The sequence below is a fragment of the Mytilus edulis genome, chromosome 2, assembly GCF_963676685.1.
Source record: "Mytilus edulis chromosome 2, xbMytEdul2.2, whole genome shotgun sequence".
Taxonomy (NCBI): Eukaryota; Metazoa; Mollusca; class Bivalvia; order Mytilida; family Mytilidae; genus Mytilus; species Mytilus edulis.
Window position 1 is genome coordinate 10,486,361 of NC_092345.1, and position 22,455 is coordinate 10,508,815.

The 22,455-nt window shown below is 29.6% G+C and overlaps 1 protein-coding gene across 28 annotated transcripts in view; it reads left to right on the plus strand.

The window, feature by feature from the left end:
• Window positions 1-17,601, plus strand: part of LOC139511425 (CLIP-associating protein 1-A-like) — a 93,404-nt gene extending 75,803 nt beyond the window's left edge. For 19 of the 28 annotated variants that reach the window (XM_071298143.1, XM_071298149.1, XM_071298148.1 and 16 more), the window contains 17 exons: window positions 57-160; window positions 794-857; window positions 1,548-1,711; window positions 2,365-2,443; window positions 3,292-3,312; window positions 5,649-5,792; window positions 7,820-7,906; window positions 8,228-8,343; window positions 8,886-9,132; window positions 10,122-10,194; window positions 11,552-11,593; window positions 13,274-13,334; window positions 13,854-13,980; window positions 14,334-14,462; window positions 14,859-15,065; window positions 16,024-16,140; window positions 16,732-17,601. In XM_071298143.1, the coding sequence (XP_071154244.1) occupies window positions 57-160; window positions 794-857; window positions 1,548-1,711; window positions 2,365-2,443; window positions 3,292-3,312; window positions 5,649-5,792; window positions 7,820-7,906; window positions 8,228-8,343; window positions 8,886-9,132; window positions 10,122-10,194; window positions 11,552-11,593; window positions 13,274-13,334; window positions 13,854-13,980; window positions 14,334-14,462; window positions 14,859-15,065; window positions 16,024-16,140; window positions 16,732-16,803 (1,854 nt within the window). In that variant the 3' untranslated portion in view covers window positions 16,804-17,601. The remainder of the gene's footprint in view (window positions 1-56; window positions 161-793; window positions 858-1,547; window positions 1,712-2,364; window positions 2,444-3,291; window positions 3,313-5,648; window positions 5,793-7,819; window positions 7,907-8,227; window positions 8,344-8,885; window positions 9,133-10,121; window positions 10,195-11,551; window positions 11,594-13,273; window positions 13,335-13,853; window positions 13,981-14,333; window positions 14,463-14,858; window positions 15,066-16,023; window positions 16,141-16,731) is intronic. The other 9 variants (XM_071298144.1, XM_071298151.1, XM_071298154.1 and 6 more) reach the window with 2 other exon arrangements.
• The last annotated feature ends 4,854 nt before the right edge of the window (window positions 17,602-22,455 follow it).

Below are 22,455 nucleotides of genomic sequence, written 5' to 3' on the forward strand. Positions count from 1 at the left end.
ATTGTTTCCTTAATTTAAATGTTACCGTTACTTCAATATCTTGCCTCTTGTTTCAGGACACAGCAGAAATAATTTCTCTCTTAGGAAGCACTTCAACAGCTGACAGAAAAGAAGGACTTATAGCTCTACAAAATTTATTACGATTAAATCGGTATTTAACGTAAGTACCTAACAGTTTTCATCAGTTAACCAAAATTTTACAGAACTCGTGGAAGATTAATGCTGAATAAAAACTATTCTTTTCATTAATTTAGAAGATTTTTATGCCCCACCTACGATAGTAGAGGGGCATTATGTTTTCTGGTCTGTGTGTCTGTTCGTCCGTCCGTTCGTTCGTCCGTCTGTCCCGCTTCAGGTTAAAGTTTTTGGTCGAGGTAGTTTTTGATGAAGTTGAAGTCCAATCGACTTCAAACTTGGTACACATGTTCCCTATGATATGATCTTTCTAATTTTAATGCCAAATTAGAGATTTTACCCCAATTTCAAGGTCCACTGAACATAGAAAATGAAAGTGCGAGTGGGGCATTCGTGTACTGAGGACATATTCTTGTTTTTATATAAATACTCTTTACTGACGCATAGAAAATGTCATGTATCTAAAGAAAAAAAGTAAATTTTTGCAATTATTGAAAAAGATTATAATAGAAAAAGATGTGCAAAGCTACAAATGTGTCTTAAAATATAAATTATATGCAATGCACTTGTTTGTATGTGAAATTTTTCCTGGATTGTGCAAGTGAAATAGTTTGGATTGTATAGAGATTAAATTAGCTAAACTTCTTGTCATTTACAGGCGGGTAGAATTACGGAAAGTTATGGAAATTTTTACAAGAATGTTCCATGACCCAGCAAGTAAAGTGAGTAACAGATTTATCATTGGAAAGTTACATAAAAAAATACCTGACATATTGATATTTAGGCATTATATAAAATACATGGTGGCATAAAATAAAGTATAAAATACATGGTGGCATAAAATAAAGTAACTCCTCATTATTCACTAAGTTTTTGAATGGCCATAAAATCAGAGAATAAAAAAAGGAAGTCTCTAGGAACTTAACAAAGGGAAAAAAGTAATGTGTGCAGACAAAATATTGTAGTTTTGCTTTTTAATTAACAAGCATGATAAAGATTATATATGAAAAGGCACTAGTAGGCAAACATTGAACTGAACACCACTGATTAAAACATACAGAAGATCAAATTTTAAGATGTGTGTCAAGTAAAAAAGAATTTTGTTAATAAAATAAATGCTTTATTACTTACAGTAGTTTGCAAAACAATATTTAAGCAACCAAATAACTAACATCGTCTTATGAATTACTAGTAATATCAATCTATCTTTTAATCTGCTTGATTGAATGCAACATTTTTATAATCTTGCTTGTATGTCATGACATTAATTCCCAGATTGAAGCCCTCAAATGGTATTTACATAACTTTCTGATGAAGAATTATAAGAATTTGTCCATAAGTGTCACATTTGTATTAGAATAGAATACTATTGTGATTGAATGTACATACCTGTTTCTTTTGTTATATTTCAGGTTTTAAGTTTATTTTTTGATACGTTAGTTGACTTAGTGATTGTACATAATAGGGACTTACACGATCATTTGTATTTGGTATTAACTAAACTGATTGTGAAAACTGGTGCTGATATGTTGGGATCTCAGCAGGCTAAAGTACAGAAATGTTTAGACACTATTAGGTAAGCTTCAGTTCCTTTATTCGTTTTCCTTTGGGAAAGACATTCAACGCTTAGTACATGTTGATTATATGATTAAAGGTCTTAAAGGATACAAGAGGATGCAGAGTACACATCAATGAGACAGCATTGTAAATTTATATTGTAAAAAGATTGCTTCCGATTACGTTAAAGCTAAGTCTTAATTGAAAGATATCAATTGAATTTGAAAAAATATATTTCCCTAACAAAGATATACATTTATTGGAGACAGTAAATAGAAATTCTAAAAAAAACTGCATCAGTTCCTTCCAAATGATTAAAAATTGTCTGTTAAGGCTGGCTTTTTATTGAAAGAGAAGCAAAACATACCAGAGGGACATTCAAACTCATAAGTAAAAATAAAACTGACAACGACATGGCTAAAAAATAAGAAGACAAACAGGCAAACAAACAAACAATAGTACACAAAACACAAGATAAAAACTAAATACTGAGCAACAACTGGGGGTGATCTCTCATTTCTGTTTTCAATGCAAGAAAATTTGGAAAAATGAAGATTGCTTAATTTCTGACTTTCACATTAAAAAATGTTCACCCCAAAAAAGAAAAAAAATAGGATTTTGAAAAACTAATATTGTAGAAGCATAAGCCTTATTGACCTTTTCTATTTCCAGGGACAATTTTCCATATAATATGCAGTTTAATGTGGTAACAAAGTTTATAATAGACCAGACACAGTCACATAGTTTGAAGGTAAATTAGAAACATTTAGTGAACATGTGTTTATACCATCTATGATATTTAACCTCTTCTTGAAATGTTTACTTTTATACTTGGCAGGGATAAATCTTTTGAATAATAAGGAAAGAACAAATAAGAAGAAGATAACAGTCACTACATATTTATATTATTTGTATGTTATTTAGTTATGACAATTGTTTTCAAATATTGTGGATTGAGGAAAAGTTATACCTGCATGGATTATTTATTGATCATATTAACTTTTAAAAATATCTTATATATAAGCCGTAACAAAATTCATTTTGATGAATACCTAAAACCTGTGTCTTCTAATCCTTATAAAGCTCTCTGAAAACTAGTACCCCACATACAACAATGTCTCCACATTTCATGAATGTACAAATAACGATTACAAACCAATACTTTTTAGAGCTCCAACAGAAATGATTCTAAAGATATTTCTGAAAGTTTCATGTCGTCAAAAGTAGGTCTCAGCAAAATCCATTTTAATATTTTTTTTATCATTTTATTTTTGTTTGTTTTAGCTTTAGATCATATTTAATAGGAAATAGCTTTACAAATCCCATTTTGATCTTGGCTTTTTCAAACTTTGCTTGTTATATTTTGCTTACACCCTCTGAGATAAGTGTGGAACATAAAGATATAAAACAAAAATTACAAATACATTTACATGTACCGTAAACAAAATGAATGTATTAAATGAAATTTATCTGAAGAAAAACAAAAAGCTAGACTAAGAGGTTCAGAACCTTTACATACATTTTTTTTTATCTACAATTTATTGCTCTAAATGTTGAACTGACATTGTGAAATTTGCTTGCACTTCTTTTAAAATTTAGGAAATTGACCCTCCAACAAAGGTATTTCAGACTTTCAGGTTTTTCACACAAAAGTTAAAGCCACTGTTTTGTTAGTTTGAAAAATGAATTAATTTAGTTGTTTCAAATTAGTATGGAATTATTAGTGACTTGTTGGGAATGCTCTGTGTTCCAATGATGAGAAACATTTGTCTTGATGTTGACTGGTACCAGCATTTTAAAATTTCCTGTTGCTCATCATTTCCTGCAGTTACTACTGATAATACTATAAGGCCATGGGAAGTAAATGTGGTAGATCTTTTTCCTGTATTGTTTATCCTATTTAAAAGTTTGATAATGGTACCTTTTGTCCTAACAAAACTGACAACCACATTACTGAATTTTCCCATGGCTTCATCAGTTATTTTTATGACTAATTACTGTAAATTCAGAATTTATTGTAGCGTTTTAATAAATGCAATTAATGCGTCAGGGGGAGTTTCACAATAAGAACCCTAATTCTGATATCTGAATCATATTTCTGTATGCAACTTTTCCCGATATGCAATAATTTCTCTCATTTCGGCCATTGTTTGAAAATTGCAATAAAAACTGCTCACAATAATTACTGAATTTACAGTATGAAATCTGCCATTTTCTGAAAAGGTACATGAAAATAGTATGTTCAATAGACCATATCTTTGTAGTTTTGTGTTCCTTTGTTGTATTTCAGTGATACAATTAGTTATATTCGAATCATATATGAATTATTAAGGTTTACACAGTGTTCTCATGTATCTCTTTATATTTCATGCTTCCTTACACAGCCAAAGGTAAAATGTCATTTCTTTTCCTGCTCTATTTACTTTTCTTCATAATGGATGTTGTTAATTTTCTATCTTTTATGGCACTTGTCACATACTTTTAAGAGTAAAATCAAATTCTGTTGTTCAAATCTTTGGAACAGTATGGGGGGGGGGGGGGGGGGGAGGGTAGGTTGTTAATTATGATAATATTTCAATTTAAAGACATTCTCACTTTACATATACTTTTGTTTTTTGCTATATTGCCTTTTTCCCCCATTTGCAAGAGTTTTCTCCCCATGAAAAAAAGTGAAGAATATATAATAATTTTAATAATAGGGACAAACATTTCTACCTGTCAAATATTTTAATATAGTATCAAGAAAAACATATTTTTTCCCTTTTAATGCAATTTCTGAAAAGCACACAATACTTGAAATAGCTCTTGCAATTGTTAGATACCTACATATGATGCTAAGTTGTTGTAGTATTCTGTCTATGAAAAATTATCAGTTATGAAGAAAAGTTCAGCCTGTTTGGTGCCGGTGCCTGCCTGCTGCATTATTTTTAGAATCTAACGAAAAATTCAATCAGTTCATCGTAAAAGATATTGGTGTAGCAGTAAGACATCTTAAGCAAAAGCTTGAGAATAAAATTCATTTATGATCATTGGTGTATCATGTTTCATCACCATTGGTTATTAGTGCATGGTTTACGTTAATCAAAATGTCAGACGAGGAATATTCTGACCATATGTAATCAGAAAATACAGTTTGTCAAAAGAAAAATATGTTTTGTGAAATGTTTTTTTATTTAAAAACCTTCTTACCCTATTGAACAAAATATGCTCTTCACTTAAACAAGTTATACTTAAGCACATCCGATGGAAATTTTCCTAGCTTTTGAACACAAAATTTCCAATTTTCATATGCTTGTTTGGTTTGTCGCTTGCCATTCAGCAAACATATTTTTATCCATTTATGCCTCATTGTCAACCAAGTTTTCCACAAACACATCTGCAATATTATCAAGATAATATTTTTTTGATTAATTGATTGTTGGTTGCTTTACGCTGCATTAGCACAACAAGGCTATACACCATGTATCGCGGCGATTGAAAATTTCAGCTAAATGTAAAGGAAATAATTTGTTGAACGAGTAACTAATAGATTTTCATTTGTAGTGGGAAAGTATTGTCAGAATTAACTTTATTTGAGATAAGTTTATTTTTAAAATTCCTAGAATTCAGTAAATAATTTTACTTTTGAATAATTTAGGAGCAATTGTGACTGCTTTTAACATTCAGTGTATCATAAGAGAGGACATTTCTTAGAAAAGATAAATAGAAAACTTTTTTTATTACAACTTCCTACATTACAATAATGGGTTGATATTGCATGAAAATTGCTTCAAGATTTTTAGCCATGTTTGTTATGGAATAGCTATTTAAACTTGCAGAGTACAGAAACAAACTATTGGAATGAACAATATGTCTAACAATTTCAGATATGAGCTAATTATACAGAAGTCAATCCTATGAATTATAAAATGTTTGCATACTATGATATAACATGTTTTTTGTTTCATTGCTCACAGGTAAAGTCAAGTTTATTGAACTTTCTGCACAGTTTAGTTCAAGTTATGGATGTCTCTGATTTAATGAATTCCGCAGACTCTCGACTAGCAATCTCTCGGATAATTAATTGGACAACTGAGCCAAAAAGTGTGGATGTTAGAAAGGTAAATATTTGAAAAGTAGCATTATGGACTCTTTGATCTACATTTCTTGCAATTTTTTTTAAGCATGACTATAACCCACCTAGGTCATTATGTTTATTGGTATGTGCGTCCGTCTGTCCCGCTACAGGTTAAAGTTTTTGGTCAAGGTAGTTTTTGATGAAGTTGATTTCCAATTAACTTGAATTTTTGTACACATGTTCCCTATCATATGATCTCTATAATTTTGATGCCAAAATAAGAGTTTTGATTCCAATTTCAGGGTTTACTGAACATAGAAAATGATATTGCAAATGTGTCATCTTTTAGTATGGACATATTCTTGTTATTTATTCTCTAACCAACTTACTTTCTCCACCATAATAGATCATTTATGTTTGTTAGAAGACTTTTAGATTAGTTTTATTGATATACAAGAAATATCTTGGTTTTCCTTAATGGGAGATTATACATACAGAAGAAGTATACTTTAAAACAACAAAATTAATTTCATTTACCTATGTATACTATGACATACTTTTTTTCAAAGTTGATGTTTTTCTGAAATTGTTTAACATTTCACAGCTGTATAATACTTTTACTGTAATTATTCATCCCTTATTTTTATTAACTTTGTATTTACAGTGTATCATTGATGAAATTTATTTGTTTATTGAGTGTTAATTTGTGTTACTACAGGTTTTTTTTTAGTTAAGCCATTCCAATTGATATTTTATAGTGCATCTTTCTATATTGTTATGTTACACTATTGTTTCAGATAAAGGAGGTTTGGAACCATAAAACATGAATCTGATGTTCAGTATTTGTCGTTTGTTTATGTTGTTCAACAGTGTTTTAATTTCTTGTTTTTTATATAGATTAGACCGTTGGTTTTCCTGTTTGAATGGTTTTACACTTGAAATTATTGGGTGCCCTTTATAGCATGCTGTTCGGTGTGAGTCAAGGCCCAGTGTTGAAGACTGTACCTTGACCTATAATGGTTTACTATTTATAGATTGGGACTTGGATGGAGAGTGGTCTCATTGGCACTCATACCACATCTTCCTTTATCTATTTTAAATTCATCTGTGTAAACCTAGTTAGAATTTATTGGATTGCTTCACATGTCTTGTGCCATCTGTATTTAATGAAGATAGACGACCATGTTAAAGGTAGAAGCAAATACTAGTGCCAAATGACAGTAAAAATTTATGATGGTGTATAGAAAAATAATCCCTACCCCTTACATTTCCTCTAGGAATAGCCCTCAAATCATGTTAGGTTCTCTGTCCAGAAAATTATGCCGAACAGTGAGATTCGATATAGTAGTTTTACAAAATTGTAAGCTTTTAGCTATTTATTGGAAAGAAGAATACTTCTGCTACATAAATATTGGTTGTTTTTGACAATACAGTGCACATGTATTGGGTACTAGCATCAATAAGTCACGCTAAATTACTGAAACCTTCACAACTATAACATTTGAGTTAGATTTTAGATGGTTTCCATCTTATATGGAAGTGGCCACATTCCTGAAAATTCTATTAATATTTAAATGTAAGTTGTATTTGATGATAATACATAACATATATAAAGGTTGAGAGTGAACACGGATGCAGCCACTTATATTTTTGACAAAAACCATCTGAAAAGTGATATATTATGGCATATTTGAGAATTGTTACATATGAAAGCTTTAATTTGAGCGTCTTTAATGACTAAATCAGTTTAAATCTTTCACATAAACTAATTGAATCGACTGTAATAAACACTTAAGTGTTGTCTACTTCAGTGTTTAAAAAGTGTCCAAAATCTTTCATTAAATGAACCTGAAGGTTGAGGCCAAAATCTGCCTTTACCAGACCTAATCTTTTTTGGAAAGGATCTATCTTTAAAAACCTGGACAAAATGTATTTGAAAAGTTCAAAACAAATATTTGAAAATCTAAAAAACCAAAAAACACATGGTTTATTGCATTTATTATAAAATGCATAATGTATGTTATCTAATTCCATTTATTTTATAGATTGTTTCAATCGTTTCCTTTTCAGGGTGCTCAAATGGTATTAATAGCATTATTTAACTTAAATCCGCCAGAGTTTTCCATGATGTTATCATACCTTCCTAAAGCATTCCAAGTAAGTTCATCTTTGTCTTTTCTTCACTATTGATACTTGAAATTGTGTGAATTTTTATATACACAAGTATAAACTTTCAGAAAAGTTTGTCTGACATTAAAAATATATTTTTCTGTGATCATGCTAGCTTCCTATGTCTTAACTTCAGGAGATTTTTGGAAAATCATAAAAACTACAAACATCTGCTTTTGTAAATTATTATACTTTTCATATGATATGATAAAAGAAAACTTGAATTATATCAGTTTATGTGAAACAATGCAAACAAAAATGTGATTTTTTATGTAAAAAAATCCTAAAATACTTTTTTTTTTCTCTTAGGATGGTGCAACGAAAATTTTACATAATCACATTCGTAGCGCTAGTCATGAAAGTGATGTGTTGTCTCCAAGAAATGTGACCAGTCCCCCTCAAAACAGGAGTAGACCACCATCGCGGTAAGTTTGTCTTCCAATTATATGAAATGCCCATCTCTAAAATAGGAGTAGGTGACTTTTGATAAGTGTTTGCCTCCGTATAATGTGATCTTTCGATCTCAAAACATATTTTTATCTCACTCTAAGCATATGAGATAATTATAGATTATCATTGGTCATCTCAACGAGATTGTTTCTCGCTTGAGCCGGTATGGCAAAAGCGTGAAAAGCAATCGAGTTGAGATGACCAATTATAATCTGTTTATTGCTATTTTACCTATGATTTCACAATTTCATGTCAATTTCATTAGCAACGCACACGACTTGCCTCCTTAGTTTCTAGCGATAATTTTCCATCTCAAGCGAGTAGCATGATATAAAAAATTATCACAAAAAAAAATCAAAGGAAAAATGCACAAAATAGCGATAAATGAAAGTATTTAAATTTGAACAGTGTAGTTAGGAAATAAAGATCCTTGAAAATTTTACTACAGCATACTAAAACTAATGTTTCATATCTATAAAAAAAATTAGATATAATGAATAAAACATTATTGTTGTAGGACGGAGCATCATGATGAGCTGGAAACAGAAAATATGAACCCAGAAGATATATATAATTCTATCAAAAAGACTTCTGCCGATATTCAGAATTTAAGTATAAATAGTAAATTGGACAGTTATGAAAATGTTAAGAAAAAGATAGACTTTACTTCTCAAGATAGTGGTATTCAGGATTTACGGAATGACAGTCCTGATGCTGTGGACGGGAGGAAAACACATTATAATCCATCTCACTATCAAGATGAGGTATGTAACATTATAAACACATTACTGTGGATTCAGTTATTTTCGTGGGTACCAACTTTCGTGGTTTGAGGAAAACTTACATATTTGTGTATATTTAATTTAGTTGTTTCGGAAAAGTCTGCATATATTTCTTGAGGAAATTTGTAAATCGTTGAACATTTAAATTAGTGGTTCCCCTGTACCCACGAAATCTAAGAAAATTGGTATCCAATGAATATTAATGAATCCACAGTATAATCCATCTCACTATCAAGACGAGGTCTGTAACACATTGTATAGTATGTACAGTATTCTCTCATCAGGGACAAATTGTCTTGTAGAGAGGTTTAACTTTTCTAGAACCATTGTTGACAAAATTAAAAGAACTATAGAGGTTAAGTTTTCTGATCAGGTCACTTTTTTTATTGACAATGATATGTTATGTCCTAGTTCTGAAATCTGATACTAACTAATCTATTATCACATAACTTGATTTGCTGTGCTTATCAAGTACCTTTTGTGCTATTATAATACCTATTGCCTGACCATTTAAAAAAAAAAAAGGTAATATAATAGCACAAAGGTTACGGATAAGCACAGTAAGAATGAATATTTATTTAGCATCCCAGTTTTTTATTTTTAATTAGTATATATGTTCTGCTCAAGTAGCCATGAAATTAACGTTAGTAAATTAATACAAGTTCCTAATGAGATGTGTTTAGGAAGAAGGCAGATAATAATATCCACTTAATGCAGTAATATAGTTGTCCATCATATTGCCGTCCTCGATTTTGTCTTAGCAAACAAGGCATAGGTCCCTGTTTACAGTATCCATCTTATTATCCTTCAAAAATTTAAGTTGCTTGTAGGAGAAATTGAAAAGTAAACTGAACTTTGCCTTTAGAAGTTTCAAATTAAGTTGCAACTAAAATATTTGACAAAATCTCTTTGATGTTATACAGTATGCCAGTGTTGAAGCCTTGTCTTGACTTGTTCCCTTTGTTTTACAGGGAATATTAAATGGTTTGAATAGGTCAAGGTTAGCCGATCCAGATTTTGATGAAGGGGAATCATTTAATGAAGGTAAGTAAATAAAGTTTTCTCTGGTGATCAGTATTGCAGGGTTTTTTTTCTCAGCACAGCACTATATCTGTGGTTTTAGTTGGTTCACTTGCTTTCTTTCAACTCAATCTTTGAATCTTAATTCATCCCAGTTAAATTTGTGTAAGGTACAAAAAACAAATATACAGAAAAAAATGAATATATGGTTTACAGATAGGCATGGATTCTGGTACGTCTTAAAGAATTCAATTTTATCAAAGAAATCAATACCACAAAACATAACATAACATATGTAATACAGTTAGATTTAGAATTAAATTATTTTCTTTTCAAAACCATGATTTTGAAAAGTGTTTTCCATCTCATCTTATATTCTACTTGTTCAGTTGTATAAATTATTTCCAGAAATTGAACGCTTTAGTTTTCCGAAAGGTTTGTTATAAAATATACTGTATACATCAGTTTCTCACCTATATATCTGGTAGATGGTTTATTCTGATTTTATTATCATACACTTTTAATCTGGAATATAAATTTTAGTCATCTTAATCAATCTCCTAATATTATATTCACATCTTCAAATTTTATTCTGCAATCTTGATGAATTTGACCAATTTTCTTTGCCATTAGCTGATATATTGCAGGATGGAATTATAGCGATCATTTTTCATTATGTATAATTAGATATTTGATAGTAATATATAAAAAAAAAGATATGTATATGAATGTATTTCAATGTATCTTTCAACACACATTAGTCATTTTGCATATATCATTCATTTATTTGATGTTACTAATTTGCAGTTTTAATCTGTGCTTGTATTACACAGCTTCCTATTATTGTAGGTGTAGCTTTAATTATATGTTTCCTCATGAATTTTTGTAATTATTTGGTTGTGTTCCAATATGGTTCACCCTCAATATTGAATAGTCAGATTCTAAGGATTAGATTTCACGAATTGAAAGTAGCAATGAAGTCATCTATTTGATGAATAGCTATATACTGTGGATTCATGTATTTATGTGGGTATTGTTTTAAGTGGATCTAGGAAAATCATTTTTTCTTGGATTTATGATTTTGTGGTTTTAACAAAGTTTGCATAGAAGCATTTATGAAATTTTAGGTTCATTGAACATTTAAATTCTATACCCACTAAATAAAGTGAAAATGGTATCCCACAAATAATAATAATCCACAGTGCTAGACATGAAACTTTCCAAGCTACTGAAAATCAAATTAGGTGTAAAAATATATAATTCAATCATTTCTGATATGATCAAGTAGTGTTGAACAAAAATTGAGAATTGAATTAATTAGATGTACTATTTGTAAATTATTACATATCAAAACTGATATAAAAATTTTGCTGCGCTTCAGAACCATGGAAAGCATTGTTAGGGATATCTCAGTATGAAGACGGTAATATTTCATTGTGTGGTGGTGTGACCTTGCAGGATTGTGGTTATCTCCCTTTTAACATTATGTCTGGTTATCTCCCCTTAACATCATGTCTAACAGCTTTTAAAATTTTGACATTTAAAGACCAAAACAGTTTTATTGCTTGAATTTTGTGGTTTTGTATAATTTTGCATTTTGCTATGGATTTTTTTAAAAATAAAATAGGAACTTGAAATTCGACTAACATAAGATGCAATTAATTTTAATGTTGCCAAGAGATTAAAAGCTGTTAGATTAAAGAACAAAACAAGTATGAATTGTCATAGATGATGATATTGTTGATTTTTGTGACGCCTGTATAAATTATGTTAATTTCTTTAAATCAATTTGATAAAAAGAATTTAAGATCCTGTTTTTAACAAACTAAGTGTTTGTATCAATATATCCTATTTTAGGTTTTATTGAAATTAACATCATTGAAATTTTTGTTATATTATCACAACCCGCTGTCCAACACTATTTGTTGTTATAATAGCATGTTTAAACGTTTTACGTTTAAAGTTTAGTGTGTATGTTGAAAACATGTGTTGTATTCAATTTAATTAGAATTGAGGGATTTTTTTAACAACTGCTTGAGGGAATTCAATTATATTTTAAATGCTATTCTGAACACCAGTAAAGTGCAATAGAACATACTGTAGGACTCTCTTTTAATTCACATCTTTACACAAGTGAATTTCCCAACATTTTGTTTTTTGACTTTTTAAAGAACGTTAACAACAGATTTTGGGGTATTTGTTCTTGAGAACATATTAAACTGTATTTTGAAATTCTAAGATAAAAAGACTTATTTTATTCTTTAAATGGCATACCTGAAATGAAGAACCAAGCAGTCCACATTTAAACATTAGCAATGTCTTGTACTGTGAATAAAAGATTGATTGTTGGTTGTGAAAAAAATGATTGCTGGTTGTGAATAAAAGATTGATTGTTGTTGTGAATAAAAGATTGATTGCTGGTTGTGAATAAAAGATTGATTGTTGGTTGTGAATAAAAGATTGATTGTTGGTTGTGAATAAAAGACGCGATTTCTGGGTACAAGTAAACATCAATGGGACAGTAAACTCTCAATACAAATACACCAATATTATTGAGAGGTAATTTATGGCCTTTAATACACCCCTTAAACCAGTAAACAACTTTTTTTTAAGCAAGATATTCAATTCAAAGTGTAATGTTTGTTTTTTATTAGAAAAGCATGTTCTGAAATTAAATTTTAAAACCCATTTAAATGCATGGTATCAAACTACTAAAATTTAAGCTTGATATTTTTAACTTTCCCTGCTTGGCATGAAATAATTCAGACATTTTACATTTTTCACTCATGTTGTCTCTCAGTTTCATACTAAGCTGTTAACATAAAATCTTGTTGGGTTCATCAGTGTTTCATTTGTTGCCAAGGTTAAACTAATGTGCTTTAGTGCAATATTTATTTATATATGTGTTTTTGTTTTGTTCAAATCACTTTTCATGTACTAATTATTCATACATACATTCTATGTCAACTTGATCAAGGCTTTTTGTAAGTGATTTGTTTGGATTTAAAATTGAATTAAAGTGTATTGAACTGGATAAATTATTTAAGTAAAGAAAAAAATTGTGATCTAATTTGTTTATTAAACAACATCATTGTATTTTCAGATTTTTCAGAAAATGATATTATTTCTGAAATTCTTAAAGAATTATCTAACCATAATGAAAGGTAAGTAGATTAGACAAACATTTGATAAAAGTAAACATTTTATTGGGGATTTAATTTTGTAGTATATAATTTGATAAAAGTAAACATTTTATTGGGGATTTAATTTTGTAGTATATAATTTGATAAAAGTAAACATTTTATTGGGGATCTAATTTTGTGGTATCTAATTTGATAAAAGTAAACATTTTATTGGGGATTTAATTTTGTAGTATATAATTTGATAAAAGTAAACATTTTATTGGGGATTTAATTTTGTGGTATCTAATTTTTATGTCTTGATTTCCTGGTTTTATCAAGTTCTGCCTACAAACATAACAGAAATTTATATTTTATTGAAAGTTAAAATTTGTGATTAATTATCACTCTTGAAAACATATTCATTTACTAAATGAAAGAAGTTGATTTTGTTGTCAGATTTCCAATTCATTGACATAAATACCCTACATCCCCTTGTATTCATATAAAGGATGATAATAAGTGTTTTATAGATTAGTGTATTTTCTCATATATGTTTTTCAGAAATGAAGAGAGAGAAGAAGCAATGAAACAGTTAATTAAGTTAACCCGTGAAGGATCATTTGGACTGTGGGATGAACACTTTAAAACAATATTGTTGATATTACTAGAAACTTTGGGCGATAACGATGTAAGCTTATAATAAGAACCAAATAAAACTGTAAAAAAAACTTATACAGATTATATACAATTTTACTGAAGTTGATAAAAAATATGTTGTGCAAAATATATATAAACAACAGTGTAAGCATGACTAAGCATAAATATAAGATTAAGAATGCCATGCACAACTTTAATTAGTTGAGATTCATTTGATTGTTTACTTTTGACAAATTTGATTTAACTTGGACATGTTATTTTAAATAACACATTTACTGACAATGTAATTCAAGCTGATTCATGATAGAATGCATGCTGATGGGTCATTTAAATTAGTTCATTTCTCCTTAGGTACAATTGTTTATTTTCATTTTGATACTACAGGTACAAATTAGAGCATTGGCCTTAAAATGTCTGCGAGAAATATTGCGGCATCAACCAAGGCGATTCTGTGACTATGCTGAATTAACTACACTGAGGATATTAGAGGCACATAAAGATCCAGATTGGAGGGTATGTGATGAGTTTTATGCTATGTTAAATACATTGTCTTGCTCTAAGACAGGACTTCTAAACATTGGATGAGGAACAGAGAGACTGTATTACATTTTTGTGATTATATGATAACTTTGTGGGCATTGACCAATATTTTTTACATACTATATACTTCTGTTGTAGGAATAAGAAAATACATGAGATACTTTTTAAATTGCCTAAGTCAAACAGCACTGTGGCAATACAAAAATGACAAGCAACTAGTCCACAAGACATAAATATTCTCTGCTGTACCCCTAAATCATTACATAATACTAAGATCATCAGTTGAACAGTTGAGAATAACACATAGTCTCCTATTTTCCTATCAGACAAATCTAATCAATGAATACTATTGTTCCTTTGTTGTTTTAGGTACAAAAGGCAGCTGACGAGTGTGCTGAGACTCTCGCTAATTATATCCCACCTGATCAATGTATCAGAATTCTTACCCCTATCGTCCAGTCAGCATCACATCCTATCAATTTAGGGGCCATCAAAATGCAGACTAAAGCAGTAGAGAGAATGCCTAATGATGCCCTGGAAGGCAAACTTACCGACATCATTCCTGGTTTAGTTAAGGTATGTGACAATGAACCCAGATTGGAATGAGTTTCAATTATCATTTCTTAATAAATAAAGGCAACAGTAGTTATGGTAGTATACCCTTGTTCAAAATACATAAATTGGCTGAGAGAAAACAAATCAGGGTTACAGACTAAAACTGAACAAAACACTTCAACTGTAAGAGAAACAAAAACAAAGGAACAACAGAAACACTGAAGTATAACAAATACAAAAGCCAACATACATTGAAACAAACTATTTGATAGCAACTGCCTAAAAATGTAGGGTTGAACCTGGTTTTATGGCTAGCCAAATCACAGGCTTATATGGCAATATAAGCATGTATATCATGCCATATGATACAGTCAGAATAGTTTGTGAACATACATCACTTAAGGAATTTAAAAGATGAAGCCACAACCCTTCAAATAGAAAAATGACACAACATATGGAATTATCCACAGAACTTTAATAGCAACCTGTAAGAACCCTTCAAGCAATTTTTCACGTTTGAATTTTAAAAAAATTTCAAACATCTCATAAAGACATTATATGTTCCACTTGAAGAGATGAAGGAAACATTAACAAAGAATACAAATACAATATAACCTTTGTTGACTACAGATTGATAGAGTAACAAACTGTTACAACAAGCCAAGCAAATCATTGAGCTGGTAATAAAAGGATAACAGACATTCCAACATAGAATTTTGGAATAATTATAGGCACAATTACAATTTGGATCTCGTGTGTGATCTTGGTCTTGAAAATTGCCTTCCATGATCCCCTGCACCTGCTCCAACGTGTATTTTTGTAACAGCTGTTATCGAAAATACTGTTTCATCAGTTTGGTTTTATATCAACACAACTTTATGGTTCTCACATAATAAAACAAGGGAACTTGATTTATATGCATGAAAATCCATTCTCATATAGTTCAGTTGTAAAACCAATCAATCAATTATTTTTACAGGCCTATGATGATCAAGTTAGTACGGTCAGAAAGTCTGCTGTATTCTGTTTAGTAGCAATTCATACTAAAGTTGGAGATACAATATGGAACTACCTTACCAAACTCAATTATAGTAAAGTAAGTATTCTTCACATTTATTGCAACTTTTCCAGGTTCAGGTTAAGTTGTCATAATCTAAAATCTTATTCTTTCTTTTTGTTTTATAATTTTCCATTTTCTAATATATATATAAAGGATATAAATCTGAATTTGTGTTATGTTGATTGAGATTTATTGACACTGAAGTTACATGTACCTTACATTTATGTGTGTTTTTCTGAATCAACTAAATAAATTTAAAATAAGACTATAAAACTATGAAAAGTTACTTTACAGAAAAAATGTATATCATCATTAATTTATTCATTGCTTGTAAAGTGCTTCTAACTGTCTTTGAATAGATTAATGGCCAAATATAAAGTGATCTTTATTTTGTAGAATTTACTGTTTATTGATATTGACAGCCTGGTAGTCCCATGTTCAACCTAAAACTGTTTCACATGTAAAATTGTTAGTTATCATGCATGAATTAAAAATGACTTTTTCATAAATATTTAAATCAAAACTTAAATCTAAAGACATCTATGACCTTAGCAACTACTTTCCACATCAGTTATTTCACATTTTGTATACAAATGTTGTCATTTTTTTTTGTATTTGTTTTTGTAGGTAAAATTATTGAATTTATACATCAAGAGAAATCAACAGAAGGAAACTGAGAAGAAAGTGGGAGGGATCTGAAACTGATCAAATAACATTTTAGAAGAATACGTAAACAATTCCAATCAGTTTCATTATAATACAAATAATTGTGATCAAACTTCCAAGCCTTTTCATAACCTCAGATGTGTACTGCATTTTAATTGGACAGCTTAGCCATGTGATTTTGATGGATTTTGTTGCCATTTATAAAGCTATTTGATTGGATAGAAGTTGCTCACATGAATTGTCTGTGATTTTTGATTGGTTGATGGATCAGCTGTAAATTAGTGGTTTGATTGGTTAAAGTTGTATGTTTAACCACGAACAAATAAACAGATTATGTATTTATTTATATCTTTCACTTGTATCTGATGCTAGTCCAGTGTGTTTTTATTGAAATAATTTATGGGTTCTGTTAGATATTAGTGACAGATATTTTTTAATAACTTCACAATGACTTGTTTGAAAGAATATACTCTCAGTATTTATTATTATATATATTAAACATAGGTCAGTCACTTTATAATCATAGCAAAATTAAGTAAACTTATTCTTAAAACACAATATTATAAAATATATCAATTATGGTACTAGATGATGAAATATTATATGAGATTTTATGTCGATAATCTTCATCTTGCAAGAATTTTTGAATTTTCTATGAAAAAAGTATCTTGAAACAGAGTTTATTTATTTACAACCTTCTCAGTGCAGATCAACTTTCATTAGTAAAATTTGCATGTTAAACTCTTTAATTCCATCATTTGAATGCAGCATTTCTTATTTCTGAAATTGCTTTGATTAATCTCAAATTTTTGGTCATTGATCATTATAAAATATAGGAGTGCAACCATAATTTTGTGAATTCTCAGTCACTATAAAAAAAAGACCTGCTCAGTTGAGGAAGAACCTATTTTTTGTGTTTTTTTCAAGGAATTTACTTTGCAGTTAATTTATTAATAGTTTTCTTGTCTGGACCAATTGAAATACCATAGAAATATTTTTTTTTTTTTTTAAATATGAAGGTGTAATCTTTTATATGAATATGATGTTCACAAATTAAAAAAATATTCAAAACCCTTAATATTTTCAAAATCCACAACTAATTTGAAATAACAATGAAAGAAAAAAAATATGAAATATTATCTTCCATAGTGGAGACAGGAATCTGTTCTTCATAGAAATATTGATGTATCCAACCTTCAGCTATAAAGGTCAGAAGTGATAAAAACAGTTAGGTTGTATTACATTCTTTTTTATTCATATAATATAATCATAATATAATTGTCCAGTCAAACATAATGTTATTGCTTTGTCATTATGGAGAAAACCTAATATTCACAAAATGTTGGTTTTTTTTTCAAAAATTTTCTGTGAATATAATACAAGGTATTATAAACATTTAAGCAAAAGTTTACATTTCCTATTGTCTCACTTTCTTATCCTCAAGAAACCTGATATGATGTGCGGTTATTGTACTTATGATATTGTTAATTTTGTGTTGAATGATTAGAACGAAAGACGGTCTGGATTAGGGGAAAGATGAATGTATGCTGTGTACAGATTACATAAGAGGGGAACAATAAAATGTATAAATGGGAGGATGACAAGAATATAAAAAAATGTATCTTTTTATTTTTATTTTGTCGCAGATCTAATTTTTATCACATTGTGAATGACATAAGTGAACACTTTAGCATAAGAAAGGAATCAACAATTAACTTTAAGTTCTATGCTTCGAAATACTTTGAAATACTTGTACATTTGACAAAAATTGAAACCTCTACAGTTTGAACTGTCATATGGAATTTCAAATTTACAGCTTTTTCTCCTTTTTTTTAGTGCTTTAATATGCAAGCAATAAAATGTAAAGGCCATATTTTTTTTTATCACATATTTGTTACGAATATGTTGGGTTTTGCATATGCAATAACCTCAAAATTGCCGGGGCAAAAAAGAAGATATTGATATTGTGCCCTGATTCCAAATGACGACACGTCATTGCGTCCTTAACGACACTTTTGTGATACAAAATTTAAAATTTTACCTGTTATGTTTCATTAAATTGTAATAATTGAACTTTGTGTCTCTATTCTGCAGAACTTAAATATGTGATAAATAGATTATAACATGTCTTTTCCATATTGGCCCTGGTATCATCCCTCGACCCATATCGGCCCTCGGCTAAAGCCTCGAGGCCGATATGGGAGTCTCGGGATGATACCAGGGCCAATATGGAAAAGGCCATGTTATAATCTATACTTATAAAAGGAACATATTAATAGAATGTTTTCAATGAAATAGTGTTCAGGGTTAATTCATTTACAAGTGAATGTCTAAACAGATATAGTTTGGATATTCAGTATTAAAACAAGATAATGATTTATGATATGCATGTGCGTAGTGTGAGTGAATAAAAAAAAAATGAGTACTTAAGTACTGTATAGTACTAGAATTTGTACTATTTCAACTTGCCTGGTACATGAAATTGTTAAGTTCAAATGTACATATTCACTGGAGTATGTTGAATGCATGGTTCAGCTTGGCTTACATGAGGAAAAGTTTTAACTGTAATTGGTTTTTTTTTAAATTTTTATGCAAATTGAAGACATGTTTTAGAATTGCTGTACATTATTTAAAATTTCTTTTAAAGTCAATTTATTTATATAACTGTAATGTAATGTACAGTATAAAAAAAATTAAGCCTTACAAAATTTACATGGCTTTTAAAGTTCTAATTGCTGTAATTTCAGAAATTATTGCAAGCATTCATTATTGTGATTTTTTGTTAAAATGAAGTAAAATGAGAGATTAATTATTGTGACAAACAGATATTTGAACCAGATATCAGAAATGTCAGTTCTTATTTATGCAACCTTCATCCATTCACAATAATTTCTGAATTTACAGTATTCATTCTGCTAACAATGTATAAGTTAGTCAAGAACATTGGAGATTCTAAATATAATGACTACATTTTTAGAATTGGTGATTTTGGTTGTAAGTGAATGGAAGTGACAATAACTATAGTGTACTATGTTGAATGGAAGTTTCATTTTAAGTGTATGCATGTTTATGGTTTGGTGTAAAATGTGTGTATCAATGTGCTTTATATGTACAATCTTGTGTAATTTAGATATAAATTCACTTTGGTATGAAACAATACCAATAAAACAAATCTAACCTTATGTTGTCCTTGTTATATATTACAATAGTAAGGTCTGTAATTATCTTGAGAAAAAAAATTCACTTGATAATGGTAAAAATAAGTTAATATTGTCCATTTTTAGACATGACTGTATTGGTACAAAATGATGGTGCATTATTTCTTTGTTTAGGCTAGTGGTCATACTATTGGTAGCCAAACTGAAATGTGTGATATAAGGTCTATATACATGTATAGTTAAAGTTGGATGTTTGTTGTAAGGTTAAACTGGTTTTGCCCAACCACTTTTACCAAGTCAGGATATCTAGACATGTGTTGTAAGTCTATCTTTGTAATTCTTTTTGAGGAGAAGTTTGGTTGTTGGTTTGGCCTGTTATACTGGTCAATATTTTTGATGTTATCTCTTATGTAATATTCACAGGAAAGTAGTTATCAAAGGTACCAAGCGTATAATTTGTTACGCCCAACATGCATTTTGTCTACATTAGACTCATCAGTGACGCTCAGATCAAAATAGTTAAAAAACCAAACAAGTATAAAGTTGAGCATTGAGGACCCAAAACTCTAAAAAGTTGTATCAAATAGGGCTAAGGTAATCTATTCCTGGGATAGATTAAAAAAAAATTTATAGTTGTGCTAAATAGTTTTGGTGGCTGTTGATTCTATTTAGTTTGTTGTTGCAATCTACCTGATCCAGGCAGATTTTTTCTGCTATTAGATTTTATTAATACAAATCTTAATTGTTCTGATGAAGTAGCTTGTTTGAGAGGACATTAAGTTTTAAGTAGCTTTGTCCTATTTATACCTTAGATTTTATCAGCTTGGTTGAAAGATATGTTTTACTTTATATACTAGTATTCAAGCCAGAAAACCACTAATCATTATTCAAACTGTAGACAAAGTTTTTTTTATCATTTCAGAATATAATTTTGGGTTTTTTTTGAATATTTTTTTTTATCTTTGTGAAAACTTAACTAATATCTTATTTAAAAACAAAATTTAATTCCGTAATTTTTACATGTAAGCTGTATACCAATTAGTAATCCGTTTAAATGGTTCAAATACAGTCATTTGAGATAAATATAAAAAATTTAATCATCTTCATGTGAAACCATGTGCTCTTGTCAAGTGGATAAACATGCATCGCCTTAAAGCCAAGCCAATCATATATTGTGATAGATACATGCATTATCTTTGTGGTCAAAAAGGATGATAATGGACATGGTAGTTTTGTGTCAAGAATTAGGTGTCTCAAGTTCGATTAAAGATACAAGACATTGTACCGATGCGCCAATTCAGGGGAGAAGATGCCATATAGACAGCCAAAAAAATGTAAGTTAAAGAAAAGATAACTCTGTACAATCACCAAAAGTGAAAAGTCTTGCGATCACCTGACAGCTCTCAAAACACTGCAGCAAAATGAAGATTGAGTATTACAATAAAATTAACGGTACCAATTTTCTTGAACCAGATGTGCATTTCAACAATACATGTCTCGTCAGTGATGCTCGAGGCCAAAATATTTGAAATCCAAAGCTTATATACACTTCACCAAAAGATTTCCATGATGTCAAAGGGGTTATGAACTAATGCAGACTGGTAAATATCTCCTATCAATCCTTAAAGAGGCACTAGCTAAGAGATTAATTAAAATTAGAATTTGTTTTTGTTCAATCGTTAATGAAAGTGACATAGTGAAATAATATTCACTTTTAGCAGCCAGTATGGTACAATTTTGTAAAAATAAGATCAGAAACATTGATGATGGAAACATTGATGATGAATTTGCAAGTGAATAATTCGTATTCATCTAAACTTCAATTTAACCCCTTAGCTAGAGATAAATAACGCATGCATAGTGCGTGTACAGTTATTTAAAGGAAAAGAATGTCAACATTGAAAGTGAAATAAAGGTGAGTCATATGATTGAAATATTAGATCCACAAAATATCATTTGTATACAGGTTATAAACGATGATTAACATATATTTTAAATCGATAAAATGAAATTTAACAGACCTAGAAAAATCCAATTGCACGATTTTGATATCTATTTATATCTATATTTATGTTTGTATCGCTTTTGTGGTCTTCAGAGGTCGTCAGAGGTCAACTAATTAGTTAATTAGATGACTTCTAGACTAAAATACACACGAAACGGAGCTAAATATAATTGAGCCCATGTTCTGTAAATTGTTTATTTTATACTTTTTATAATTTGGATAAATGTTTCAACATTGTTATAAATCAAATATGAGAATTTGAGTAAAATCGGTGAACACGAATTTTAATAGCTAGTGACCCTTTAAGACATTGCTGTGTTAATAATTCATTGATACATTTGTGAATGCGTGTACCAAGTTAGGCATATGACGTGTTTTCTTTTCGTTTGATGTGTTTTAGGTTTGGAGTTTGACATTTGATAAAGGACTTTCTGTTTGAATTTTCCATGATGTTCGGTATATTCATTATTTAACTTTTTACAGATAAACTCTATCCCTAACACATGATTGTTAAAAGTTTGA